Source organism: Bemisia tabaci, chromosome 3 (genome assembly GCF_918797505.1).
Source record: "Bemisia tabaci chromosome 3, PGI_BMITA_v3".
Taxonomy (NCBI): domain Eukaryota; kingdom Metazoa; phylum Arthropoda; class Insecta; order Hemiptera; family Aleyrodidae; genus Bemisia; species Bemisia tabaci.
Genome location: NC_092795.1, coordinates 26059678 through 26086602, shown reverse-complemented (window position 1 = coordinate 26086602; position 26925 = coordinate 26059678). Strand labels below are relative to the sequence as shown.

Sequence of the window (26925 nt, the reverse complement as noted above, 5' to 3'; positions counted from 1 at the left end):
TTTTTCGTACTTTTTATCCATGTTGAACATTGAAGTTATTTACATTCTCATCTTACAAGGCAGTTCTAACTGAATGAAACGGATTCATTTTCATACAAATTTACGTGTATCGATAATTTAATCAATTAGTTATGTACTGATAAGATTTTCAACGATCCTCTAGAAAAGAAAAAGACTGCTAAGCCTGAGAGACTGCGACAATATCCAGATAAAGTCTCGATTTTCCTCAGTGTAAAAGTGTATCAGGATTGGAAACAATGAATCAAACCTTTTGCAGACAATCATTTTGGAATAAGAATCATAGAAACCATTCTAAAAATTATCCTGAATTACACGTTCGAGACTTTCTCTCCCTTATCGCTCTGATGTGTATAAATTGCAAATTTCACTAAGCTGATACAAGAATCAAATGTCTGTGCAAATGTAGTAATTCTTTTTCGATTATTGCTTCCTTACTGCTTCTTCTGAGCTAATGTTACTAATTTTATTGAAACTCAATGCAAGACTCATGTGTCTTGCACAGACAATACAAGGAAAAGGTAAGCAATTGGTCGTAATTGTTTTTTCCTTGTTATAAAAAAAATAACAAAACTAAGAGCCTCCATAATACTCTGACAGACTTAAAATTAGCACTGTGAGACTTGCAACACACAAGGAGAAATATGAAAATAGAGTTGGACTGATTGCCGATGCAGAATTGGGCTCTCTGGGATCAAGGCACTTCAAAGGAAAACTTGCGCCGAATTTAAAAGGCTATCATGAAAAGCACCGTTCCGTAATGTGGTGAAGAGGGCCTTTGAATATATGTTGCTGGCAACTAAAATGGACTCTTAGTGGCCAGCTGCTGATATTTTGAGAAGAAAGGACCATGTTTGTATAAAAGAATTCATGAGATAATGGAGGTTAAAAGTAACAAGGCGCACGATGTTAGGTCCAGACAGTTAGTTCAGTAAGAGTATGTGCAAAGAATACTGGATGAGAGATTGCACCAACACATTTTGGGTTGGAAGGAGGCGACATGGGAACTTCCCATAAAAGAATGGCTGAAGAGGGTCACCGAAGCAATTGTGTGATTTCAGTTACCCACTCCCTCAGACTTAATAATAAGAATGTAAACAAACACATTCATCTCTTGGTCATGAGATGAATCGGGGAAAATTTCAATTTGACCAATGCAGTTTGGATAAATTTTTGATGAGGGAACACAATTTTTTTCGCTCTGTGAAATGGTCTATAAGAGATAAAGTACATGCAAAAAAGAAAAAAAACTTACCGCTGTGATCACTCCAGTCATAATGGCAGCAGTTCTATGAAGTCTACTACTCCACGCATATTTCACATATAATTTACGACCAACTAAAACAGGAATACCTGTCAAAAAAAAAAATGCATACAATGTTCAGTTTTTGTGATCAAAAATAAAGAAACGAATATTTAAAAGAACTATTAAAAAGACTGCTTTGGCTCAGTACAAATAAATTGCCTTAATTTTGCACTAAGCATGTCATTTATGCAACAATTTTGCAGAAAACATATGATTTTTACCGCCTTTGCAAAAATAATCGAGATTTTGCCGGCTTTCCCATTTCAAGACGCTGTTTTCAGGGCATCTTGCCATTTTTGCATACAACCCATTGCGACCCACCCAATAGCATGGTCGAGAAGTTTTTGCACCCCATGGAGCTTCTGAAAACATAGAGTGACTATTTATACAGAACTTTTTTTGACCCCTCTAACTTCAATTCTCTAATGGCAATGAATACTCCTGCAAAAAGTTGTCAACTCAAGAAGCTGTCCCACGGCAAATAGTTCAGTGACTAAACATCTGTCTGACCTATGAAAAGTAGAACTTGGACGAGATGTCTTCTAAAATCTCATTTTGAATTTTCTTGATAAGTTCCCAATATTTTAAAAGTAATTTTCTTATTATTTAGGCGAATAAATTGACACTCGCTTGATTTTACAAACCAATTTATTTACTGAACTGAATCAAATGTTTGACTCCTGCATGTGCTAACCTGCATGAAATTGACAAATGCTCGATAAGCTCAGAATTTCCTGATCCATGGCAGATTTTCCTGATATATTATGGTTCTTATTGACGTTAGACACCCTGTTAGAATTAGCCTCAATGAGTTGTCCTGGGCTCATTATTTCTGTTCACTACCAAAATGCTCAAATGCTTGCTTCTTCGACTAGCTAATTTCTAAGATGTTTTCAGCATTATTGAATGAGTTTAAAGGGCATTTAAATGTGTCTGAAGTTATTGAATTTGGCCAACTTATCATGAAGCAGGCAAAAACATCATCACTGGGGAAATGGTCGAGGGAATTAATAATTATAAGAAGCATCATATGGGCATCGCATACTACAAAGTTAATGAGGAAGAGTCCTTGATTATGAATAGCAAGTAAGGGCCTCTTTCTGCAAGTTTCTTTCCTCTCACATCTCCACAAATTATTCGATAAACTACACCTAAAAAATTAAGTGAATTTACAGCCTGAATACATTTGACATCACATAATTTTCTCTGATGTTTCATTTTCTTTACAGAGATGAAATTACTTAATGCCTTTAAACCTTCCATGATTTGACCATGGATATGAAGGACATAATCATAAAATCGCAAATTTTAATGCTGCTTTGATTTCCGTTTAAAGAAATTAAACATCAGAGAAAATTAGGCAACTGTGATGTTGTTATAGTCCATTTCACGAAACCTGAGACTTTTTATTCGGCATTAAAATCCGTAAATGGCATCGCATCAGTCTCGGACTCGGGTGACCGGACCGCTTGCTGGACACACACTTTTGTTCAGCGACCATAGGCCGGCAACCCATCCATGGTGAGGATAGGAACAATGGGCACCCTTAATCTGTGGCAAAAATTTCATCCTCCCATCATCGCATCACACAAAACCATATCAAGTCCTAAGTTTAACATATAAGAAGGATGTTCAAAAGTTATTTACAAGCAAAGAGCAAAGTTTAAGGTTTAGATCTTTCTTCAATCACATCTTCAGTCTTTTTACAGAAGTTACAGCCAGCATATGATGCTGGAATTCAACATTAAAAATTTTCAAACTCAAGTCTCCAGAATATGAAAGCCATTAAATTGACCGGATTAACCAGACATAGTCCATTTCACGAAACCTTAGACTTTTTATTCGGCATTGAAATCTGTAAATGGCAACGCAACATTCTTGGCCTGGGGTGACCGGACCGTTTGCCAGACACACTTTTTTGTTCAGCGACCATAGGCCGACAACCCGTCCATTGTGAGGGTAGGAACAACAGGTACCCTTCATCCCTCCTTAATGAGCTCCAGTATTCGGACCGAAATTTTTTTTCTTCCTGAAAAATTAATCTTTTGGCTTGAAAATTTAGCTCTAGCGTGGAATTATGATTATAACGCACTAAAATTCCGTCCAAGTTTCTAAATTTTGAGCTGACTTGTGGTAGCAAATGCCGTATATCAGCTCAAAATTAAGATTCTTGGACGGAATTTAAGTGTGTCTTTATCATAATTCCACGCTAGAGCTAAATTTTCACGCCAAAAGATTAGTTTTCCAGCGAGAAAAAAAATTTCGGTCCGAATACTAGAGCTCATTAAGGAGGGATGAAGGGTACCCATTGTTCCTACCCTCACAATGGACAGGTTGCCGGCCTAAGGTCGCTGAACAAAAAAGTGTGTCTGGCAAACGGTCCAGTCACCCCAGGCCAAGAATGTTGCGTTGCCATTTACAGATTTCAATGCCGAATAAAAAGTCTAAGGTTTCGTGAAATGGACTATGTCTGGTTAATCCGGTCAATTTAATGGCTTTCATATTCTGGAGACTTGAGTTTGAAAATTTTTAATGTTGAATTCCAGCATCATATGCTGGCTATAACTTCTGTAAAAAGACTGAAGATGTGATTGAAGAAAGATCTAAACCTTAAACTTTGCTCTTTGCTTGTAAATAACTTTTGAACATCCTTCTTATATGTTAAACTTAGGACTTGATACGGTTCTGTGTGATGCGATGATGGGACGATGAAATTTTTGCCACAGTGGTTTTTTAACAGAATGGGTTTTTTTCATTACATGTAATAAAAATCATTATAATTTCTTACCAATAATTATTGCAGGCACTGCTATTCCAGCTATTAATGCTATTCCAACAGGAGCACCAATTAGGGTTCCTAACTGCCACAGCAATTTTTTCTTTCGAGACCAAGGTTTTTTGCCCCAGAATGTACAACCAGATGGACTGAAACAGATTAGTAGAAGCTAATAAATTAAAGTTCAGAAGAATAAGAGTCATTCTTGACCGGCAAATGCATAAGCTATACAATTCGTCCCAAGGAATTGAACGTAGGGTTGATTAAGAAGCCTCTAAAAGGTTATACAGATTCCGGCACCTGCCTGAGCTGAACATTTCCGCTACTCTGCCATTCTAATTCCCGAGCAGCCGGTAACAAGACATAAAGTTTTAAAAGCTACAATAGCGGATAACAAGGCTCACCCAAAGGCTTGTTACTTGCAGTTGTATTTGTCAAAAATTCATTCTGATTCCTGGACGTTTATGTAGCATTTGATTAAGTTTTTGACAATTATGCAAGGTGCACGAATGCAGAAGGTGCACGGGTGATAGATTCAGTTGTAGCAATCAATCTGTCAATGGCTGCTTTGTAGTGGCCAAGTCTTTGGGGTTGAACTTTCAGATCTAATAACGCTGAGTCAAGATCAGATGCATCAGACTAGGTTCAGACAAACAAAATCGTTTGTTGATCATAGCAGTCCCGCAATTTTTGCCATATCAGTTCAAACTGACTAGTTACATTAGTTTCCTTGACTGTTTGCTAAACAAGTTTAGCCGATGTTTGGACATGTGTTAGCCATAAGTGGACTTTGTCTCAGATGTGCCTCAACATTCACCTGGATGCTGTTTCGCTCTTGCTACTGCTAACTTGCTGAGCAAGCCCACACGCCTGAGTTTTGCAGCCTATTATGCAATGCTCATGAATTTTTATTGTGTTAAAAACTTTTTGAACCAATTTGTCTGGACTAAAATACCAAACGGCTTTTCTTCATTAATACCCACGTCAAATTAAGCAACAGTAGACTGCAAAACAGCTGCGCTTGCCCTCGGTAAGTTGCATAACTCTGCAATAACAGCCGGAGTTCATTTAAAATGGCAATAGCCACATGCTTATACATATTTTGATAATTTGACAGCCTCAATGTAGCAACGATTTTTGCTGGTCTGCTGAAAGTCATTATGTTGAGAATTACTACAGTTTTAGCTGCTCCTTCCCTGCCAAAATCTGTATACCATATCTAATCATCTGTTCAAGTTGCTTTTAGTAATTCAAGTTTGGCAATGCTACTGCAAGATACTGATCAAAATAATGGAGAACACTTCTTGAAAATGAATACTCATTTCAGTAAAGAATAAGGGGGGGGAGGGGGGGCAACACCGAAAACCTCAAATTAATTTAGTGGAGAGGGGGGGGGGAGAATATACCGTCCACAGTTTGAGGGTTTACAAAAAAAATGCCTGCTTAATTTCTTCAACTGTCAAAACATCTACAAAAGTATGTCAACATATTAAAAAGTCTCAAAACGTAAGATATCTCTTTTAATGAGACACCTTGGGTTGCTTATTACCTACTGGTTAAAGGTTCATCTTGAAAGGTAGACAAAGATGCATTAAAACGATCAGTAATGCAGATCAAGAGAAAAAAAAAACTGAGGACTGAGCTGAATTTTTTGCACTATCCTAATTTAAATTAATTAGACAGTTCTAGAACACACAAAAGGCTGAAATGTTCTTTCAAGAAACAATGAACATTACTTACTATCCAATAAAACAAAACATTTCAGGAGTAAACCATGAAAAAGTTGCCTTTTACTTACAATACTTTCATGTGCAGTTTTATACAATTTGCCATTTATCACATGAATGTACTTTTTTGAATGCTTTAACAGTGGTCATAAAGTAGTAGACATTGTTTGGTGACCTACTGACCATATATGCATCCAACCTTTGTGGTCCACTTACCTAAGATAGTGGAGATCACCGATTTCTTTCAAACACAACCAACAAAACTCTGCACCGCATACTGAGCAAGTCATATGATTACAAGAACCATCATCCATTTTAACTATTAAGACCTGACAACGTGGGCAGACTTTCACATCCTCACCTGTAAAAGTAGAGACCACATTACTCACAGAACTGGCAAAGAAAAGAACAATTATCACAGTAGAAAAAATTAAAAATTAGAAGAATAGAAGAATATGGCCTATTCAATATTATAATCGATGAGAATACATCTACATGCGTAGTAATGTCCCACGATAAAATGGGAACTTTTACTTTTTTATATTATTTGCAAAAAAAATATAGTGTACACAGAAGCACTTGTAGATATACAGTGCCAACGCCAATGTGCGTTAAATTCAGCATAGAGCTGATATCTCACTACAGAGGAAACAAGCTCACACATAAGCACAATTTTCCCTCAAAGAGATATGCTGCTTGGTGCAACACTGGTAACAACCATTCAGGAAGGCAACTGCGGACGCGTTTCCGCCTTGTTGGGCCAATCCTCAGTGCAGCGAAGCCTCCTGAATATTCTACTATCAAGTTCGGAGAGGTCGTGAAAACCAGCCCAAGACTTGCCGCCAGCAACCGCTTGCCCAAGTCTCAGGCTGGTTTTCACAACCTCTTCGAGCTTGGTTGTAGAAAATTCAGGAGGCTGCGCTGCACTGAGGATTGGCCCAACAAGGCAAAAATGCATCCGCAGTTGCTTTCCTGAATGGTTGTTTCTAGTGTTGCACCAAACAGCATATCACTCTGAGGACAAATTGTGCTTGTGTGTGAGCTTTTTAGCGGCTCTGGTGCTTGCACTAGAGCTGCTATTCCGGACGGTCCCAGCTGGGGAGTATCATTGGACCATGTTACATTGGAGAGACCGCGCGTTGGTTAATGGGAATCGGCGCCATTTTCGGCTATGTTCCTTGTCATGACTTTATTTTATTGCATATTGTTTTATTGTTAGCCAATGCTATGTTGTGTAGTGTATTTTTGGAATCATGGTGATACAGTCAATAATTCAAAACTTGTCTGTGCTTTAATCTCGTGATGGAAAAAATGTAATTAACGTTCAAAATTTGAAAATTTGAATTTTAAAGTTTTCGCGGTTAAGGAAGCTCCAACCACTGGGTTGGAGCTTCCTAGTCATATTACTCGATATCAGCTGATAGCAAACAAAGGTTACCAAGGAAACCGTAAACGTCTAATGCCGTCTGCCCACGTAGCAAATGGGAGGCGAAAATGGAAGTCATCAGTGCATCGTTGAGTGTTGACGCCCGATCCCATTTTCAGACATGTTCACACGTTTTGCTTGCAAAGAAAAAAGGCGGCAAATCAATTTTTATTATTGGACCAATGAGTGTTCTCCAATTTGAGTTTGTAAAATTCGTGGTTTCTAGGTTAGGTTTTTGGCTGTGTGATAAATGATATTATGCCGTCTTTGATTTTGTTAAAATGACTCGATATATGTTATTTGATAAACGATTGGAGTTTTGATAAAGTAAGTTGATTTGAATTAAAAATTGTGTCCTTAAAAAATGGATGATGAGGTGATTTGGTTAACATGGGCATTTGTGGTACTTGCGGCGTATTGGGAGTTTGTATGGAAACGACGTGGCAGTAGTCCACACTTTTTACAAGAAACTATTTTGTACAAAGTTCTGTACAAATTTTACACTATTTATACAGTAATATAATACAAAAAAATTATGTACTTTATCACAACTCACATAGCTTCAAAACAAGATAGAAAATGATGGATGCTCAGCCCCGACACATCGATGATCGCGAAATTTGCGCGGCCCGCGCAATTTTCACGTTCAACACTCATCGATGCACGGATGACTTCCATTTTCGCCTCCCATTTGCTACGTGGGCAGACGGCACACAACTACCGTGGCCATCGGGGCGATTATTGAAATGACATCGACTCTATGTCGCCGCTTACGACAAGACATATAGCCCTATCTTAACCGTGTAATATATCGCAATTCGATATTCAAAACCATTACCTACAATTTCAGATATAAAAATGCAAATTTTTTGCAGCCTCGCTAAACGACTTATCAACCATGCATTCCAAAGTTTCTTATCACAGGGCTGTGAAAATATACAATCTAATAAATACAAAATAACCAAATATCTAAAAAGACAAAATTTCAGTTACAGTCAGTTTCAGTCTTATTGTTGCACAAACTAGTTATTTGACAAAAAAAGAAGATGATCACTCAATTGAAAGAAATTGGCGCCCAATCACAACGACAAGTTAAAAAAAATACTGTGGGAGAAATTTTTTAGGATGCGGACCTCCAAAGAGCCTTCAAAATTAAAAGTATACAACAAGTGATAGTGCCATGCATTCTGCATATCAAGGGCCAATACACATTTATACACCGGCTATGTAAATCTGCTAAGTTACAAAACATGAATCGACAGTTGTCGGATTGTACATCAGTGACAAAATGTGTCTAGGCCCTCATTCTTGACTACAACTACTGTCGCCAGAGCCGCTCTCCGACGCGAATGCGTTGGAGCTTCCTGCTTGTTTCCTCTGTAGTGAGGTATCAACTCTATGCTAAATTTGGCGCATGTTGGCTAAAAAAACTCCAACATACCAGATTGAGAGTAAGTTTGACTGTGTAGGCAGTATTCGCATATTTCAGATTTCAAGATTTTTTTAAACTTCAGTTTCATATTAAAAATTAAACTCTTTTATTTTTCCCTGATTTCCCTGACTACTCCTTGTTTTTCCAGACCTATAGACACCATGAAAGAAGCAAGAGCTCCTATTATTGATTTCTGCCGGCTTCTTGAAACTGGTATGCCTTGGCACATTTATGTGATACACAGTAAATACACAAATTTTATTAGTGTAAGTTCTTGTAGCTTCTATTCACAGGATGATTTCGGAGCGGAGATAAAAATTGGACAATACTTACGGAACTGTGTTAACTGTGCTTCTAAACTTAGGAGTATGGATGATGAGTTAAGACTAGAGGCTCGTTTTGCTCTGGCTGCTGTACACGTTTGATTTGGGTGCCACAGAGCCTTGCAGTGGTAACAAAAATAGGCATTGCATCCTTCTCTTCCACACTTCAGCTTGGGACAGCTGGCACAACCATTTGCAACGACTGCATAGCTAAAAAATAAATAGTAAACAATTATTGATGGCCTACAACACTTCATGATTTTAGAGGTAATAAAGCGATACATTTCTCGAGGAGAGGCTCCGATAGTTGCTGCCTCCAATTTTTATGCAATCTGCAGAAATTAACAGTTATTTATAGTCAAATGCCTCCAATGATTATCCATAGTATGAGGAATGATGGTCAGGCCTGTGCATCACCTTCAGTGGTAGCACAATAATTCAGCAATTGCCTTATGGTTGAGAAGTCCATGTTCAAATTTGCAGTTGGCCTTCCGTCTTTGAGGCTGCTTGTACCTTTGTTCAAAAGAGAAATTCCCTCTTCCACTTTCTCTCCCCTATCCAGAAGCATAACATTTTATGAAAGGATTAAAAAAGATACACTTCTACTAAATAAAAAAATAAATAAACAAAGAATTTAAATTCATCAGTTTTATCCCCATGAATTGGTGGTGGCTCACTTGGAACTAGTTTCTCAGAAACACCAAGACCCAATTTGGGAGAGAAGGAGTTGGGAGTAGTTTTGAATTCAATCACCTACTTAGATATAAATTTTCTTCCATGAAAAATTCAAATTCTAGAAATATATTGTGAACTAGGGAATAGTTATTTAACTACTTGCCTTTGACATCAAGTCTTGTGGAAGAATAAAACTTTACAACTCTTTTTCTTGGTTCAAACTTGATGCAACTTGGTGCGTATTTGTTGAACTTTGATCATTTTACATAATAATCTCGTCGAATTTTCCTCTCAAAGAATACAATCTAAGGAGTAGGATATTTTTTAGGTAATAATATACAACATTAAATTTAGCCTTGATAACAATAGGTTATGTGCGGATTTAAACCTGCCATCTATGTATTTGCCAAGATGCAAGAATTGAGCCATTGAGCTGGTTGTGAGATCAAAACATTACTTATGCAAACTTTGGAAGGCCTTGTTTTACAACATAGTTTGCGGTTTTATCTTTAAAATACTTCCATAACCTACAAAGCATTGAGACTGGAAACTCGGACAAAATTAGTCATTCCTCATGCGAAATTGTCTTTTGACTAGATAACAAATGGGCATTTTAAATGAAAATTCCACTAATTTTTCTTCTGTCCACGCCTAAAAATCAGGGACAACAATTTCCTAGTGGTATCCTTGTAAAAGATCAAATTATTATTTGAGACAATTTTAGGACCTTGAAATTGAGTTACGTTCCTTCATCTGGGTAATGACAAATTAAAGCAAAAATTATTTACCAACAGTCTGGAGCAGGGCACCATCTTGTGTCTGGATCGACAGCCAAAACTCTTCTCACCATAAAATCTTCATATTTTTCATATAGCGCTGGCTCGTTCAAAATCATTCGAATATCTGAAAAAATTCAAGAAGCTGCACAGTCAAAAACGTAACAGTAAACCTGTCTTCTTATAAACTAGGTTTTACAGAGCTTATTCAGACAGATAGGCTGAACTTTAAACCATGGTATATCATCGTGCCATAAATAAGATAGGCAGCATATCGACAGTGAAATTGTATGACACTAGTGGTTGAACTGTGTCCTCAATATTGAGTCTTATGTAGAAGTAAAACTTCAACCTGCTTTTTCAATTCAAACTTGATATGATTAGGTGCAATTTTGTTACAGTCGGTCTAAATCAACATGTACTCAAAGAGATTGACAAAAAATCTGAGAGATCAAAACTCAGCTGGCTTAGATGCGAGGAAAAAATTTGTCTTACCATTTGGATGCATAGGTTCTGAGCACTCCGGACATGTGATAATGATTCTGGATTCAGTGATTTCAATGCGCAGATAGTGCTGCAAGCAATCGAGGCAGCACCAATGAGAACAGGTAGATAATTTGGGGAAACATTCTGGCGCCATTTCGTCCAAACATAGTGGACACTGCATTTTGTTCGACTGAAACATTGACAACAATACATAATTATTAATAATGGGTATTCCATCAAGTATCTTCAATTTCAAATTATTAAATACTTAATTTAGAAAAGGCACCTAATGAAAAAACAAAGCCAATATGATACAGCAAAATTTACCGAAGGAGACTAGAAATTTTCCCAGAACATTGCAAAAGAAATAGATGGCACTGCACCCAGTCAAACAAAAACTTAGCTGAAGTATGGGACAGTTAGATAAGAAAAAAATCATTTATAGCACATGATAAGATGCATCACTTGATCAAATGTCAAGCCAAATGAAAGGAGCTGTGTCAGCTCAGGATGAAAATCAAGGCTACTAACAATAGGTGGACAGTAAAACTGGTGAAAGTGATGTGATGTTGCAAGAGTGCTAGAGCTCAGACATCAATATTAGAAAAAAGTCATTCGCCGATTAATCCCTATCAACACCCTTAAACAAGTTATTAAATGAGCTAAAATAACACTCAGGATAAAATTTGATCTGATCAAGATTTAATGGCTGATAATAAAACAACTGTTGCTTTAACAAACACTGCAGAGGCTCTATTTAACGGGTGCATTTTATTGCCCAATAAATTATCATTGAGAGTCAAAGTCAACAACATTCAAAAGAAGCACTCTTACAGCAAATTTCCCAGGCACTGGCGTGAATGCCAAGAGCTGGTGTAGAGAGTTTCACAGTTTCGCAGTTGACGGAATTGATTCAAATTTTAAAGATTCTTACAGTCTAGAGTAAGGTTCACGAGACATCCTATAAGGATTTAAGACCAGTACTTCCACATTTTAGAAATTTGAGTGTTGTTTATCAAATACAAAGTGGAGTAAGTGAGTGCTTTTGGTATTGGAAAGTACGCTCAAACTTGGAGAGTACCGATTTAAAGGTCTTGTTTGGCCTTGCATTGATCTGTGATATGATAAAAGGTGACAACTCACATTATGTGCAGAATCAGGAGGTTTTAGGACCTTGCCCAGTTTTTTTTCTTTGCTGGATGGCATGGAAACGATTGAAATTGATTGAATGAATCAAACCGCAACACTATGAGGAAACTTACAGGGGCCTAACTTTCACTACCAGTTGTGCACAGTTGCTGGCACTAGACCTCGATAAAACAGACAATTAACAGGAGGGACATGACTCTAGGGAAGTCTTCATAGATAGGAGTGAAAAAATTGCGACTAGAGGAGACTGGAGTGACACAATAATTGGTGAATCATCAGCATTTCTCAACCAACCCTGAGCCAAGGAACTAGGGTGCACAACGGGGTGTAAACTGCACTTGGGAGAGGCTTCAACCACGTTTAAGCTGATCAGCGGTTTAATAGAGTTCCACTGCCGGTCGAATATAATTAAAAACAGGTAAAATGCTATCACGAGGGAAATTAATCACGAGAGGATTGTACTTTATCAACTAAATTCAACTTATCAAAATTTCCCGAACAGTCGATTATTTTTGTTTTGGAAGGGGATTCCGTTGCCACGTTCCTCTGCTTTGTTACGGTTCACAAGTCACAACAACCGACGGCGGAACTAGAGTAGGCGGAACGTCAGCCCGTTTCCGTTTTCATTTGGTTTCCTTTACATCCGTTTTTGTCTCGAATTCCCACCTGGTTTCCGCCCTCCCCTTTCCCGGTCATTTTTAGTATATTTTCCGAAGAGAATTCACTACTTAGTTGTTCGTGTTCACTATTTTTGAGTTTTCCGAAACCCGCATTCCAACAAAGTGGTCCATTAAGAAGATTGAAGTGTAGATGCTGCACGATATTCGATATTTCAGATCTATTTCAGATGCAATCAATCCCGTGTCAAGATTATTTATGGTCTGATCTAAGTAAATAAAACGAATAGGTATCGTAAAAACAAAAAATAGACAAATCGATGTAAAAGTCGCATGACACGAATCTATCTGGGTTTGTTTGGCTTAAAATCTCAGAAATTGTTTTACTCAAAAAAAAAAAAAAAAAAAAAAAAAAAAAAAAAAAAAAAACCAAATTAAAGTTTTTGTTCGAGATTTTCATAGAATTCTCTGCACTTACGTACATGAGCATGACATAGGAAAATCAGTGAAAAGTCCAAGACATAATTTCCTTTGAAATTCATTTCCTTTCCAATTTTCCTTGGAAGTGGTAAAAAAGTGAATGGTACAATTTACGACATTGCGAATAAAACGAAATGATTTGCGATTTTAATACAACTGTTTTTTGTTATTGAAATGCGAAGGCGGATGCGTATAATTCGGCCTCGCATCTTACTCCAGAATTTCTGACAGGCAGCCATCGATATCCATTAACGGTAATAATTTTGGAAGGAGAAAAAAGACAAATGAACATGAATTAGCTGATGAGCTGGCATACGTGTGCTGACCTAGACCTACGCCTCTTAAACTATTTCGGACTCCCCTTACAAATCACACGCCATTATTCATGTTATCTGTCGCTCCAAATTCGCGAATAATTTGACGGACGGTTTTGTTTACCTGCGCGTTTGGGCTACCGGAAGGACGATGAATGATTCATACCTACAATTGATTTTCGCAGATTTTCTCGCAAATGTTTTTATGGGGAAATCCCGAAAAAATCGCTAGACATGTGCCTGTACTTTCAGAAATCCGAAGTGCATTTCACCCTGTAGCCCACATTTTATTCAAAAAAAAAAAAAAAAAAAAAAAAAAAAAAAAAAAAAAAACCCCGAGCGATATAAATAAGAAGCGAAGTCCGCCCCAAAGACCTGTACTCCGCACTCCGTAACTCCATAACTCCAAAATAATAATGGTTGATTCCGCCCTGAGAGAGAGGGGATTCACTCCGCAAAAAGAGCAGTTTCTGCTCCCAACTCTTGTCCCTCGAGTTTTTTTGGCGGGGGTGAGGGGGGGCGAAATAAACTCCAGAATGAAATTTACCCTAGACTGCAATTGACACTTGACAGTGTACTAACTTGCAGAAAAACGTAACTGGCACACGGCGTCTGAAGGCACACGGCGGCGGGCGGGCAGAGAGCGCGAAACGCGCATTGGCGCCTACAAACCTAACAGGGATACTTCAAGCATTGCGCAATGCGTGAAGTATCCCCGTTAGGTTTGTAGGCGCCAGTGCGTCGCCGCTCCGCTTTGTGTTAGGCTCTAATATTTAATCTCGCGGAGTCAGCGTTTTTCAACTCATGATTTTGAAATGCTTGCACACTCTGTATGGATTATTTTCATTTTAATTGATGAATAAAAATATGTTTAAAAGGAAAATATAATGTGTGTTTTCTAAATATTAAGGTACTTAATTCCGTATCAAACTTAATGATTTCCAAAGCACACGAATTTCTACACAATTTCTTATAGCCTTTTATAGCCAATGGTGACAAAGTGTAAAGCCCGGCGATGGGAACTTTACCCCGACTGTATACTTTTTTATAGCTTCGTATAGCCCGACTATATGATTTGCTCCGATCTCTACAGCCAGCTATATGATTTTCAATGGCCTTCTTTAGTCGGCTTTAAGAACTCCTATGGTATTTTGAAACGCAGCTCCTATCGCCAATTTTTACCAGGGTACAGGTGCTCGAGAATAAGGAAGCCAACATCCTCGCCACGACTATCAGCCGTACCTACGTAAAAACTGGGCAGCGATGTTGAGGCCGAGTTTTTTGGTGATATTCATATTGGAGCTGGAGGAAATTTCACTTTCCATCTCTTGAGCGAAAGCTCGGTAAGAAGAGACTGATAGCGGAGCTGAACTGGCCCAGATACGGTGTCACAATCGGGGCTTGAGTAGAAGTTTGGACTTAGGACGGCGGCGGCCGAGGCGGCATGGCATGGCAGTGGCTCAGTGAGTCAAGGTTAGCGCAACGCTCTTCACCCAGAACCGGGATCCTGCTATGCCATGCCGCGCCAACCCAGCTCCGGTACCGACTCTCCTTACAATTAGATTCCATGCCTTCTCAAGTACTGCACTATGTATCATTATCAGGATTCTAGCCCAATTTTATCCGGAAATAGGGGTTTGTTCCTGATCGAGAAAAAAATAGAAGATTTCAAATTTCAAAATTTCAATTTTTTTTTTTTTTTGAGAAAAAATTTCTGAAACACCATTTTTACACTATTCAACGTTCTTCGCACGAAGAGAAGCAACTCCATTCCAAAGTTGGCAGATTGACTCAAACAATTCGATGTTTTTAGGCCTGGATACACGCTCAAATTTCCGTCAATTTCTGATCAAAATGATGAAAAAATGGCGGTCAAATTTTTGCAGGCCGCAAAAATTTGATGGTAGATGGTGCGCACCAGTCACCATTTGATCGGAAATTGATGGAAAGTTGAGCGTGTATCCAGGCCTTTTACGAAAACGTAACCGTGCATTTGTTGTCCAAATTCATTCCGATTTTTGCATGAGGCCGAAAGGAAAATTAGTCAAATCGGGTAAAAACGTCCAGGATTTTCCGGTAAAAATGCAATTTGCGGTAGGAAATTTGGCAAGATTCAGATACAGTTACGTTCTTTCATGAGAGAGTCGTGTTACACAAAAATCGAGCAAACTGGATATGGAGACTGGAATTTGGGGTTTCTAGAGGAATGACCTGAAAGAAGCAGAATCTATTTTTGAATTCGCCGGTACGTGATGTAAGTACAGCAGAGGCGGATTCAGCAATTTGCCAACACTGTCTTTCTTCCTTCTAAACATGTGTTGAATAATCGATTCTTGTCGGGGCACCTGGTCCCTCGTAGAATCGATACATTTCCATATGTTTAAATGAGGGAAAACAACGTTGCCAAATTCCTGGATCCGCCAACGGTACTAAATTTCATGAATAAAAATTGCATTCCTCAAAGGCTCTTTCTAAAGGTTTACCGCAAAAATCGCGGATTTCCATAATTTAGGGCGAAGTATTTGTATGGGTTTTCCGTGCTGCAGACACCCTGCTCATTTCACGCGAACGTCTCCCTCGACGCTTTCCATCTCCGCCCACGGCGACCCACGTTAAAAGAACCTTCCCTCGCCCGGGTCGCACTCACCCTTCCGCATCGTCAGTGTGCGTATACCCTATTCTATACACGACCGCTGTGCGGGTTGCATTGATCCGGCGCGCGGGGCGGCCGTGCTCTCGGCGTCTTCCTCTCTTGGTTTCAGGTCGTGTCGCCGCTCGCTCGCCGGCCACCTCACCTTGGCCCAGTACCCGCTCACTTAGCGGATCAAGATTTACCGCCGCCACAGCGCGCGGCCGTTCCTTTCTTTCTTCTCTTTAACCTTATTAATTAGTTTCATTTCGGACTCGCGCGACACGTCGCGTCGCAGACCCGGCGTGACGGACAACAGCCCCCCTCCCCGAGGTTCCTTCCGCCCCGAGGAGACGGAGTCAGAGTGATGTATCGATTCGGTCCTCGCGACTTCCACAAACCCAATCGGAAATTTGACCTTGGGCAGATCGGAATAATATTGTGGCAACCTTAGCGAGATGGTGAGCATATTTCAACAGTAAGGTTGGCCTGAGAATCTTGGTACAATATACCATCAATACTGGATATATAACCTTAGTATTTTAATATTGCACCAATATTAGCAACATTAGAAATCCAAGGTCAGGTGGTGCTCGGTGATTCCAAGATTGTCACAATGTTGTCACAATATTGGTTATACAATATTGGTAAACTAATACTGTCGTAGAGTTATGTTTTCAATATTTCAGTAATATGTTAGTTTTAACATTGGCACATTATTAAAAAAAATACTGAACATGGGCTTCTGCTTATAATATTGACACAATATTGACACAATATTAGGAAAACAAAATTGCTAAAATAATATCGAGACGATGTTATCTCTGTGATACTGCGGTATTGTTATTATGTTAACATTCAATTAACGTTAGAACAACAAACATAACAGGCTTCTGTTCGTAATATTGTCATAATATTGACACAATATTGGATATCTAAAACTGCTGAATTGATATTATGCTAACATTATTTTTACAACATTGTGGTAATATTCGCACTTTAACATTGTCACAAGATTAAGAAAATAAACATTTTAGGCTTCTGTTTCTAATATTGTCATAAGATTAACACAATATTGTGTGCGGCGAGCACAATTCGACCGCGTTTGCTATTTCCGCCACCAGGGCGCGCTCGCCGCGGATCTGCCGTTGCGGTCCCTTTAGGGCAAATTAAAGGTCAAAAACCGCGACCTTTCGCTTTTTGACGTAATAGGCACATGATCCATAGGCGTCTAACCCATCTTACCGATATTCTTAGGCCAAGGGCTCAAATGGAGCTTTTTGGCAACGGTCCGCGCGCGGCCGCCCCGTCAATGGGGCTGGTTCTCGTTTCGCCTGGGCAGTGCCCGTTTCAAGTGGGATCTGTGTTGAATACTCCAACCAGTGCAAGCAGCCAAGAGAGTATCTGACTTAGGAAGGTTCCTCGGCACTCCAATGTTCCGTATGCCTACATTAGGCATTGCGACGCTATGAAATTTCTTCCGCTAGGACGGTCGGTAATACGGCGTACCATCGCCTACCTTGCCTTAGAAGTAAGATTGGAAATCCAAGCTTGTCTCAGAGGTAAAATAAATGTCCTGCCAATACAGTGGCAATATTTTTACAACAAGTCTACGGCAACATCATGATCACAATATCCGCTGAACAAGCTTGAAGCAATATTATTAACATAACGTTGTCACAATATTGAATATCCAAGTTTGTCTCGGAAGTAAAATAATGTCCCACCAATATTGTGGCAATATTGTCAGGATAGGCTTGGAGCAGTCTTACAAACCTAACCTTGGCACAATCTTTGGGCTCAAGCTTGTCCCAGAGGTAAAATAAATGTCCTGCTAACATTGTGGGAACATTAGTAAGATAAGCTTGGCAACTAAATTCAAATGTGAAAAAATGTCATACTAAGCTTGTACCAAGGTAACATTTCCAATTGGGAAATATCGCCTTTCGCGGGCTCTTGACGCCTGATTTTGATTCTAGGTGATTCATCTCGGGTTCTTGAAGGGATTTCGACTAGAGTACCTTTACAGGGAGAGTATGGACACCTGGAAAATTTGAAGGTTAGGTTTGATCAGGTCATGTAGCTCTTGGGGCCCAAAAAGGCAGCCAACCTATGAACTCGACTTATCTAGTGGTACTAATTCAAACTCCTGGAGCAAGCAGACTGATCAAAAATTACAAAAGAACAAATAACATTTTGATTTCGCATACATTTTCTGAGTTTCAAGGTCTTAATCCTTAAAAACGCTTGCTTACAATGCGCTGTCGGCCCTATTGATTAATCTTTCAAATGCAAAGGTTGGCAGCGGCATTTTTCTAGTGACTCATTTTTCACGTTGTCGCCCTTTTGGGCCCCAAGAGCCATAAATCGAGTTGTCCATACTCTCCCTATAAGGGTACTCTAATTTTGATTTTTTAGCCGTTAAAAGGAGGATGAGCTTGGTCTAAAGGACCCTTCTTGACTTAAAAGAATGCAAAATTCTGAGAAGTGAAGGCGGGATTCTTTTCAGCAAAGAGGTAGCATTCGATATGCGGGTCGATTACTGTATTGAGTGAAACTTTTTCCCAAGAAGAGATCTAATTTCGTACCTCCGGATTTGGTGATTTTTTCGGTCGAGAATGACCCTTCAGACTCATCAGGGTGTCTACTAAAACTGGCTGGCAAAAAATCAGCACTTTAACAGCACTTTTTTTAGTGCTTTTCCAAGAAATTCAGGACCTCCTCGATTGAAAAATTCAGTGATTTTCCAGTACCTTTACGTGACGAATTTCAAAATTTCAAAAATTCGACAGTCAGGCGTGCATCGCGACAAAAACGACGCAGCCACGAAATTCGAATGACTGCACAATCGCAATCTACCTCGAGTTTTTCAGCATAACAGTAACAATACATGAGCTCCAGGAGAACCATAAATTGCTGCAACATTTTTTGACGGCATTTTTCAGCATAAAGCTGGGCGTTTTTTTTTTCTTTTTCCCCCCTTGATCATGCAACTTGATGTGAGGACATACCGCGTCGGTAAATTCATTTTAATTAGACGAATCAACAAAATTCATCACAAAAATGGCGTATAACGGATTATTACTTCCATTTCACAACATCATCATTAAAAAGTATCACGAAAGAAGAAGTTATTATGTGAATGTTTTCAAATGCAGTCGTATTTACTTGGCCGGTCAGATGATTAAATTAAGGACCTGTTTGACTTCCAGATTAGGGACATTTTTGGATTTTGCTCTACATGATGCCTTGTACTTTTAGTGTTACACAACCCACTGTCACCCTAAAGAAACCCCCGCTCTCAGGAAAAAAAGAAGACAAGAAATCCGGGACATTTCGTCTTCCTTATTTTTCATGGCTATACTTCATTTGCTCAAAAAAAACCGACAAAAATTCTAAAATTGATGTAAATTATTTAGAAAATAATGTGAGGTTTGCTTTCATGCTAAATTCGACAATATTTCGAGCGATGATTTTTTTTTTTTGACAGTTTAGTAACTCTTAAATGAATTACCTGTAATACCTGATGGAATTTTTAAGAAGTTGTACGATAATTTTGTAAATACTTGCATTAAATTATTTTTGAAATATTATTAAAACATACTGCTGGAAAGTTTGTGAGAATATTTCGAAAACAATTTACACACATATTGGCATGGCGAACGTTCGAAATAATTTTAAAAGTAGTTTCGAGATACTATTGCCCTCAAAAAAAAACCCTGCCAAGTTATCGTCAACACTATAAAGTACCAACACTTCCTGTGATTGTTCGATTTTTTCCCTCGCAATCCCTTGCATTTCCGCAGTTTTTCCCTAAAAATTGAATTCCCTATGTTTCCCGAGTTTCCCTATTTTCTTGGTTGCTGAAAACCCAGAATTTACGACCACGTAACCGTGGATTAACGGTGTGTTCTTATTCCTCCCATGTTCTCCGCAGGAATTTGCTAGATTACATTGACTCTGATAGGTGCTTTTTCTTCATTGGCGAAACTAAGATCGTACATTTGATCCTGTTATTACTGCAACGTGAAGACCTAGATGAAAACGCGACGTTGCGCAGACGTCACACGTCACAAGACGTAACGGCAGCAATCGCAAAGGACGCAGGCCGGGCGCATGTGCAAAACAGGTCGGGTGAAAACCGCGTCACTTCGGTTTAATCGCTGTGAATCCAAGAGCTAGTTACCCGTTTTTTTTTTGAACCGCGATACAAGAAATGTAACTTTCTCCGAGAAGCTCTCTCTCTCTCTCTCTCTCTCTCCCCCTCCGCACCACGCATGCGTCCTGTAACGGGCAAAACCCCCTTCCATGTGTTGAATGGACCAGTGGGCAAGGAATAAATTAAAGCAATATGCTTCAAACACTGACTGGATCGTGTTTTTTCTAAAACTTCACACGTGGCGATAAATAAGTTTCACAGACTTTATTATAAGCAATAAAATTTCAATTTTAATTTTTTAAAATTTGATTTTTGGTTAAGAAAGAAATACACATTGACAGGACGGATTGAAAGGACCATGCCCGGAAAACTGCTTCTTTTTTTTTGGAAGGAATTTTACCTATTTAAATATAACGTAACTACAAGTATTTCCTTGTATCGATATACATGGTTTAAAACTAAAACGAAACGAATTGCATTAATTTACAGGGTAACGTTAGATAATAAGATGATTGCACGGAAAACTGTTGAGAATTTGTGTAAAAATGCATCAGCATAATGTATACCTGTATGAACCCCTCTGAGGAAAGGCGTTGTTTATGGAAAGACTGCAGTTCTAAGTCCCTTTTCTGGCAGACGGTCAAAATTCAAATTTTCATACTTCTTTGATTTTTCAAGCCTTGTCTCTCAGTTTCGAATTATACGCGGTTTTCGAATAATTGCGGTTTTTCAAATCCGATCACCGCCTAAGATCAAGAATCAGCACTCCGTTGCAAAGGCTCAACTGCTATTTTGAAGTTGGCGACGAAAGTTGGCGACATTAGACTTCATTTATGAAAATAACTGATTCTTCATCATTGATTCAAATAGAGGAAAAACAGAGTTGCCAAATTGCAAGAGTACAAAGGCTAAATCGCGCGTAGGACTTGGACGGCGCGAAACGCAGAGCCCAACCAGGAACTCGAGGAAACCGTTGTTGGTGCCTGTCGAGTTAGAGTGTTGAAAAAGCTATTCCCAATCACGAGCTCGCCAATTCCGCCGTGTTGAGGAAGAACGTCATATAGACAGTCAAACGTTGCAAAATTGCTTACAATAAGCAATGATTTTCAAAATAATTTTTGAACATTTTTCGTTTAATTTTTCTGAGAATTATTTTCGGAATCCAATCCGAAGTATCTGAAAATTTCGGAGATAAATATTCAGAACTTTTTCAAAAATGAGATATTTTACCGGTGGTATTTCGGCAACGTCTAATGTTCGTAAGGTACTTTTCCTGAGCAGGATTCTGCCGTGCTAAGGAAAAACGCCGTATGAACCTTCAGACGTTGCCAAATTTCTTTCGGTAAATCACGAACTTTTGGGGTAATTTGTAAATATTTCAGATATTTTGATCGCAATTTCAACTAAAGTTCCTGAAAATTACAAGGAAAAATATTCATAGCTTCCCTCAAAAAGAAAACATTTTATCGGAGGAAATTTGACAACTTTCGAATGTTCGTAAGGTGCTTTTCCTTAGCACGGCAGAATTGGGCATGCCCTGTGGCTGGACCGAGTGGACTCGGGTCAGTTTCGGAGGTCAGCGAGTTTGCACTTGGGCGCAGTCACCAAATCGTACGATCGTAAAAACCCACTCACTGAATTAGTCATGTATGAAAGACTCATCCCACGTCTCATGCTCATACAGACTATCGCAGCCCAGGTCCTCATGATGAGACATCAGCTTGTCTGTGAAGACTTGCGTCCTGCGTTGGTGATAATTCGTCATTTCCCGGACGAAAAAACGTAACTTCATTCCAAGATTGCAAAATTGGCTCGAACAATTCAATTTTAAACAAAAATATACACGTGCAATTTTTGTCAAAAATTTGTCTGAATTTTTCGTGAGATTAGAAGAAAAATCAATAAAATATTGAACCTGGGTCCTGTGTTAGTGATAATTCGTCATTTCTCGGACGAAGGAACCTAACTCCATTCCAAGATTGCAAAATTGCTTCAAACAAATCAATTTTCAACAAAAATATACATGTGCAATTTTTGTTAAAAATTTGCTTAATTTTTTCATGAGATTGGAAGAAAAGTCGATGAAATTTTTAGTCAGTAATGCCCAAGGTTCTCTTGGTAAATTTGCAATTTGCGAGGGGGAATTTGTTTTTCTCTCTCTCCTTTTTCTCACCCTCTCCATCCTCTCATCTATGCTGAGCGGCCAATATTTGGATCTCCAAACGCCCTGACATATCCTCACAAAAATGTTCCTTTATCTGCTGCGACAAAAACTCTTGAATCTGTGAATTTCCTGACATTCTCTAATCCTGGGGTTCGACGAAATTTCCTTACTTTCAAAATTAGAGGATTATGATAAACAAGGAGTCGGTGTTTGGAGAGAAAATACAGGGAAAATTCTTAGACTTGGCGAGCTTTTCGTTTTCAAAAGATTGAAAATGTGAGGGCACTTCCTCAAAAACTTACACAACTTCGTCAACTTTAGAAAAATTCTAAAGTTTCAGCAGATTTTCAGCAGGATGTCAACTAAAACAGAATGACCAAAAATCAGTACTTTTACAGTTTTTTTTTCGTATACTCCCAAGAAATTCAGTACCTCCTCAACAGAAAAAGTCAGTACTTTTTCAGTACCTCCATTTGACAAAATTCGAGAGATTTCAAAAAGTTTGAATTTCTCGCTCAAATTGCGACAAAATGACAAAAATTCCGGACCTTTCGGGGGTATTTCCGCACTTCCTCAGTACTTTCCAGAACCGCCCTTAAAATATCAGTATTATTTCCGTACTTTCCAGAAATTCCGGACTCCGGATCCGGATCGAACTGACACCCTGATCAGCCTCGGCGTTTGATTAAAAGTCCAATTTTACTATTTATCTCCGACAAATGCACGGCACTGGAAATCCTGCGACTGCAAGCCGCGCCTCGGATAAAAATCGGAAACCGAGGGATTTTGCAATAGCGCATGAAAAAAACCGCAGTTTATCGGCGGAAAACTCGGACATTTCGTTGCTTGGCTGACGTGAGGGCGTAACTTCATTTAAGGTGAGCCCGGGAAAGCATTGAATTAAACGGACGACAGGGTTCATCGCCCAGTGTAGTTACGTCCTTATGTCAGATGGGCGACAATTTGAGGTGTTTTTGCGGTAAATAAGCCGCGGCTCGGGTCCCATCGTCAAACGGATCGATTGTCGTCGTGACGTTACAGTTTTTTTCTTCTTCTCTTTTCCTCCAATCAACCGACCGCACAGCTTCCGCTTGTGTGATCCCACCGCCGCTGCGAGTACATCATTCGAACCTACAAAGACAACGTCAAACGTATGACAATAGCTTAGCCGTCCTAAAGCAAAATGTCATATGGACATCCAACCATTTCCAAAATTCTTCTTACAAAATTCGAATTTTCTGAAAATTTTATGAATATTATCCCTTGGAAGTTTCGGAGTGTTTTCTCCATGAATCGATCTAGCATACATGAAAATTTCAAGGAAAAGGATTCGCAACTACTCTCGGATATTGATGTCTTCTTGAAGGAAATTTAGCGACATTTGACAAACATATGACAATAGCTTAGCCGTCCTGGATCAAAACGTCATATGGACATCCTACCATTTCCAAAATTCTTCTTCTCAAGAAATTCGAATTTTCTGGAAATTTTATGAATATTATCCCTTGGAAGTTTCGGAGTGTTTTCTCCGTGAATCGATCTAGCATACATGAAAATTTCAAGGAAAAGGATTCGCAACTACTCTCGGATATTGATGTCTTCTTGAAGGAAATTTAGCGACATTTGACAAACATATGACAATAGCTTAGCCGTCCTGGATCAAAACGTCATATGGACATCCTACCATTTCCAAAATTCTTCTTCTCAAGAAATTCGAATTTTCTGGAAATTTTATGAATATTATCCCTTGGAAGTGTTTTCTCCGTGAATCGATGAAGCACACACGAAAATTTCAAGGAAAAGGATTCGCAACTATTCTCGGAAATGAATGTCTTCTTGAAGGAAATTTAGCGACATTTGACAGACATATGACAATAGCTAAGCCGTCCTAAAGCAAAACGCCATATGAACATCCTACCATTTCCAAAATTCTTCTCAAGAAATTCGAATTTTCTGAAAATTTTATGAATATTATCCCTTGGAAGTGTTTTCTCCGTGAATCGATGTAGCACACACGAAAATTTCAAGGAAAAGGATTCGCAACTATTCTCGTATATTAATGTCTTCTTGAAGGAAAATTAGCGACATTTGACAAACATATGACAATAGCTTAGCCGTCCTGGATCAAAACGCCATAAGAACATCCTACCATTTCCAAAATTCTTCTCAAAAAATTCGAATTTTCTGAAAATTGTATGAATATCATCGCGCATTAGCGCCTAAAAACCTAAAAGGGATACCTCACGCATTGCGCAATGCGTGAAGTATCCCTGTTAGGTTTGTAGGCATTAATGCGCGTTCACGCAATGCGTGAAGTATCCCTGTTAGGTTTGTAGGCGTCAATGCGCTTTTGCGCAATGCGTGAAGTATCCCTGTTAGGTTTGTAGGCGCCAGTGCGTCGCCGCTCCGCTTGTGTTAGGCTCTAATATTTAATCTCGCGGAGTCAGCGTTTTTCAACTCATGATTTTGAAATGTTTGCACACTCTGTATGGACTATTCTCATTTTAATTGATGAAAAAAAATATGTTTTAAAGGAAAATATAATGTGTGTTCTGTAAATATTAAGGTAGTTCCATATCAAACTTAATGATTTCCAAAGCACACGAATTTCTTCACAATTTCTTATAGCCTTTTATAGCCAATGGCGATGAAGTGTAAAGCCCGGCGAAAGGAACTATAGCCCGACTGTATACTTTCGTATAGCTTCGTATAGCCCGGCTATATGATTTGCTCCGCGTTCTACAGCCAGCTATATTATTTTCAATAGCCTTCTTTAGTCGGCTATGAGAACTCCTATGGTATTTTGAAACGCAGCTCCTATCGCCAATTTTTACCAGGGCTGTGATACTGAGACTTTTCCTGATTTTTGAGCAAGGAAGGGTACAAATATAAAAGTAAATGATACTCTGATCGATCAATTCGTGATATTTTATCGAATTTTTAATGCTAGGCGAACATGCAAGTCAAAACTAGCTTTCATGAAACACTTTGACGGAAAAATTGATGGGACGAATTTGAATGGTCAAACTTAAGTAATTTGGTAATTTTATTAATTTTCCAATTGGAGGAGTAGAAAAATCTGGTCATCTTTTTCGCTAACACGGAAGACTTGGTATGTCGTCGAACTTTGACTATTTGCCTGAGAATTGAACAAAATACCTATTTAATAAGTAGCTTAGGCTGCACGGAACTTTTCACCGTGGATATACCTGGAGGGAGGAGGGGGGGGGGGTGGTAGACTTGTTTTTAGTTTTGAGTTTCCACTCTTGATTTGTTGGTGTGGACAACACTTCACTTCCCCACGCCCGGCGGGTTGGACGATCGCCAGCCAGGTATGAGAACCCGCGTTTATTTTCACGATGGCGCACAGTGGAGCGATTCGATGAAAATAGAAACACACGATAAGGAAACTTTGAAAGCTCATATCTTCATTAATATAAAACGCACAAGTATTTACAGGGTGTCTCCTAAAACGGGCTGGCCAAAAACCAGTACTTTTACGGTAGTATTTCAGTACAATTCCGAGAAATTCAGTGCCTCCTCAACGGAAAAGTCAGTGTACTTTTTCAGTACCTCTATTCGGCAAAATTCGAAAAAATTCAAAAATTTGAATTCCTCGCTCAAATTTCGACAAAAAAGTCTAAAAAATGAAAAAATTCCGGACCCTCTTGAAGAATTCCCGCACTTTTTTAGTACTTCCGGGCCGCCCTTAAAAAATCAGTACTTTTCCCGCACTGGAACAAAAAACACATTGGATCTATAGTCAAGACTCTTGAAAACATTGACAAGGAAAAGGACTCTTGATTCAATCAGATTTAAGCTTGAATCAAAAGGAAATCCGCTCAAATTAAGAGGCTTCGTTCTTGATTTAAGCTTAAATCTGATTGAATCCAGAGTATTTTTTCTTGTCGATGTTTTTAAGAGTCTGGACTCTAGATCCAATGTGTTTTTTTTTTTTTTTCCAATGCGGACTTACCGGAAATTCCGGACTTGTAGACACCCTGATTTACAAAAGGCTCCATTAGTTTTCTTGTGACATTTCTAACACGAGGCAACCCTATAAATGTATATAGAGTGACATAATAAACACCGAAATTCGCAGCTTTGGTGAGAAATTTCATTTCCGAGCTCTCCCGAAGATGCGCTTCATTGTGCGGCGGAGGTAGCGGGCGGCCAACACGCGGAAGAGGCACGACGGGCTGCGTCGGTTGGCTCCTGTGATGGTTTTTCAGGCAGCCAATATCGTGCGTGGATCTAGGGTTTTTAGCAAACATATCGACCTGAATCTACTTCTCCAGTCTACCGATGACACCGTGATCGGAATGCTCAACCGGATCGAGTTTAGCAGAGAGGATCCGAAATTTTTGAAACGATCAATACGCAAAATCAGCCCAAATTATTCAATGAAAAACTATTACAAGAAAATGGGTAAAAGGCCGTTTAAATATTACATAACGCACTTAGAGGG

General features: G+C 39.0%; 1 protein-coding gene across 4 annotated transcripts in view; it reads right to left on the bottom strand.

Annotated features, from left to right (window-relative positions):
• Nucleotides 1-26925, bottom strand: part of LOC109031107 (E3 ubiquitin-protein ligase RNF19A) — a 94899-nt gene that overhangs the window by 23758 nt on the left and 44216 nt on the right. The window contains exons 1-7 of one of the 4 annotated variants that reach the window (XM_072298077.1): nt 12089-12659; nt 10955-11135; nt 10472-10586; nt 9019-9218; nt 6044-6188; nt 4113-4249; nt 1274-1371 (exon numbers count right to left, since the gene is read on the bottom strand). In XM_072298077.1, the coding sequence (XP_072154178.1) occupies nt 1274-1371; nt 4113-4249; nt 6044-6188; nt 9019-9218; nt 10472-10586; nt 10955-11135; nt 12089-12151 (939 nt within the window). In that variant the 5' untranslated portion in view covers nt 12152-12659. Of the gene's footprint in view, nt 1-1273; nt 1372-4112; nt 4250-6043; nt 6189-9018; nt 9219-10471; nt 10587-10954; nt 11136-11272; nt 11414-12088; nt 12660-26925 lie in introns of those variants that run through there. The other 3 variants (XM_072298075.1, XM_072298078.1, XM_019042442.2) reach the window with 3 other exon arrangements.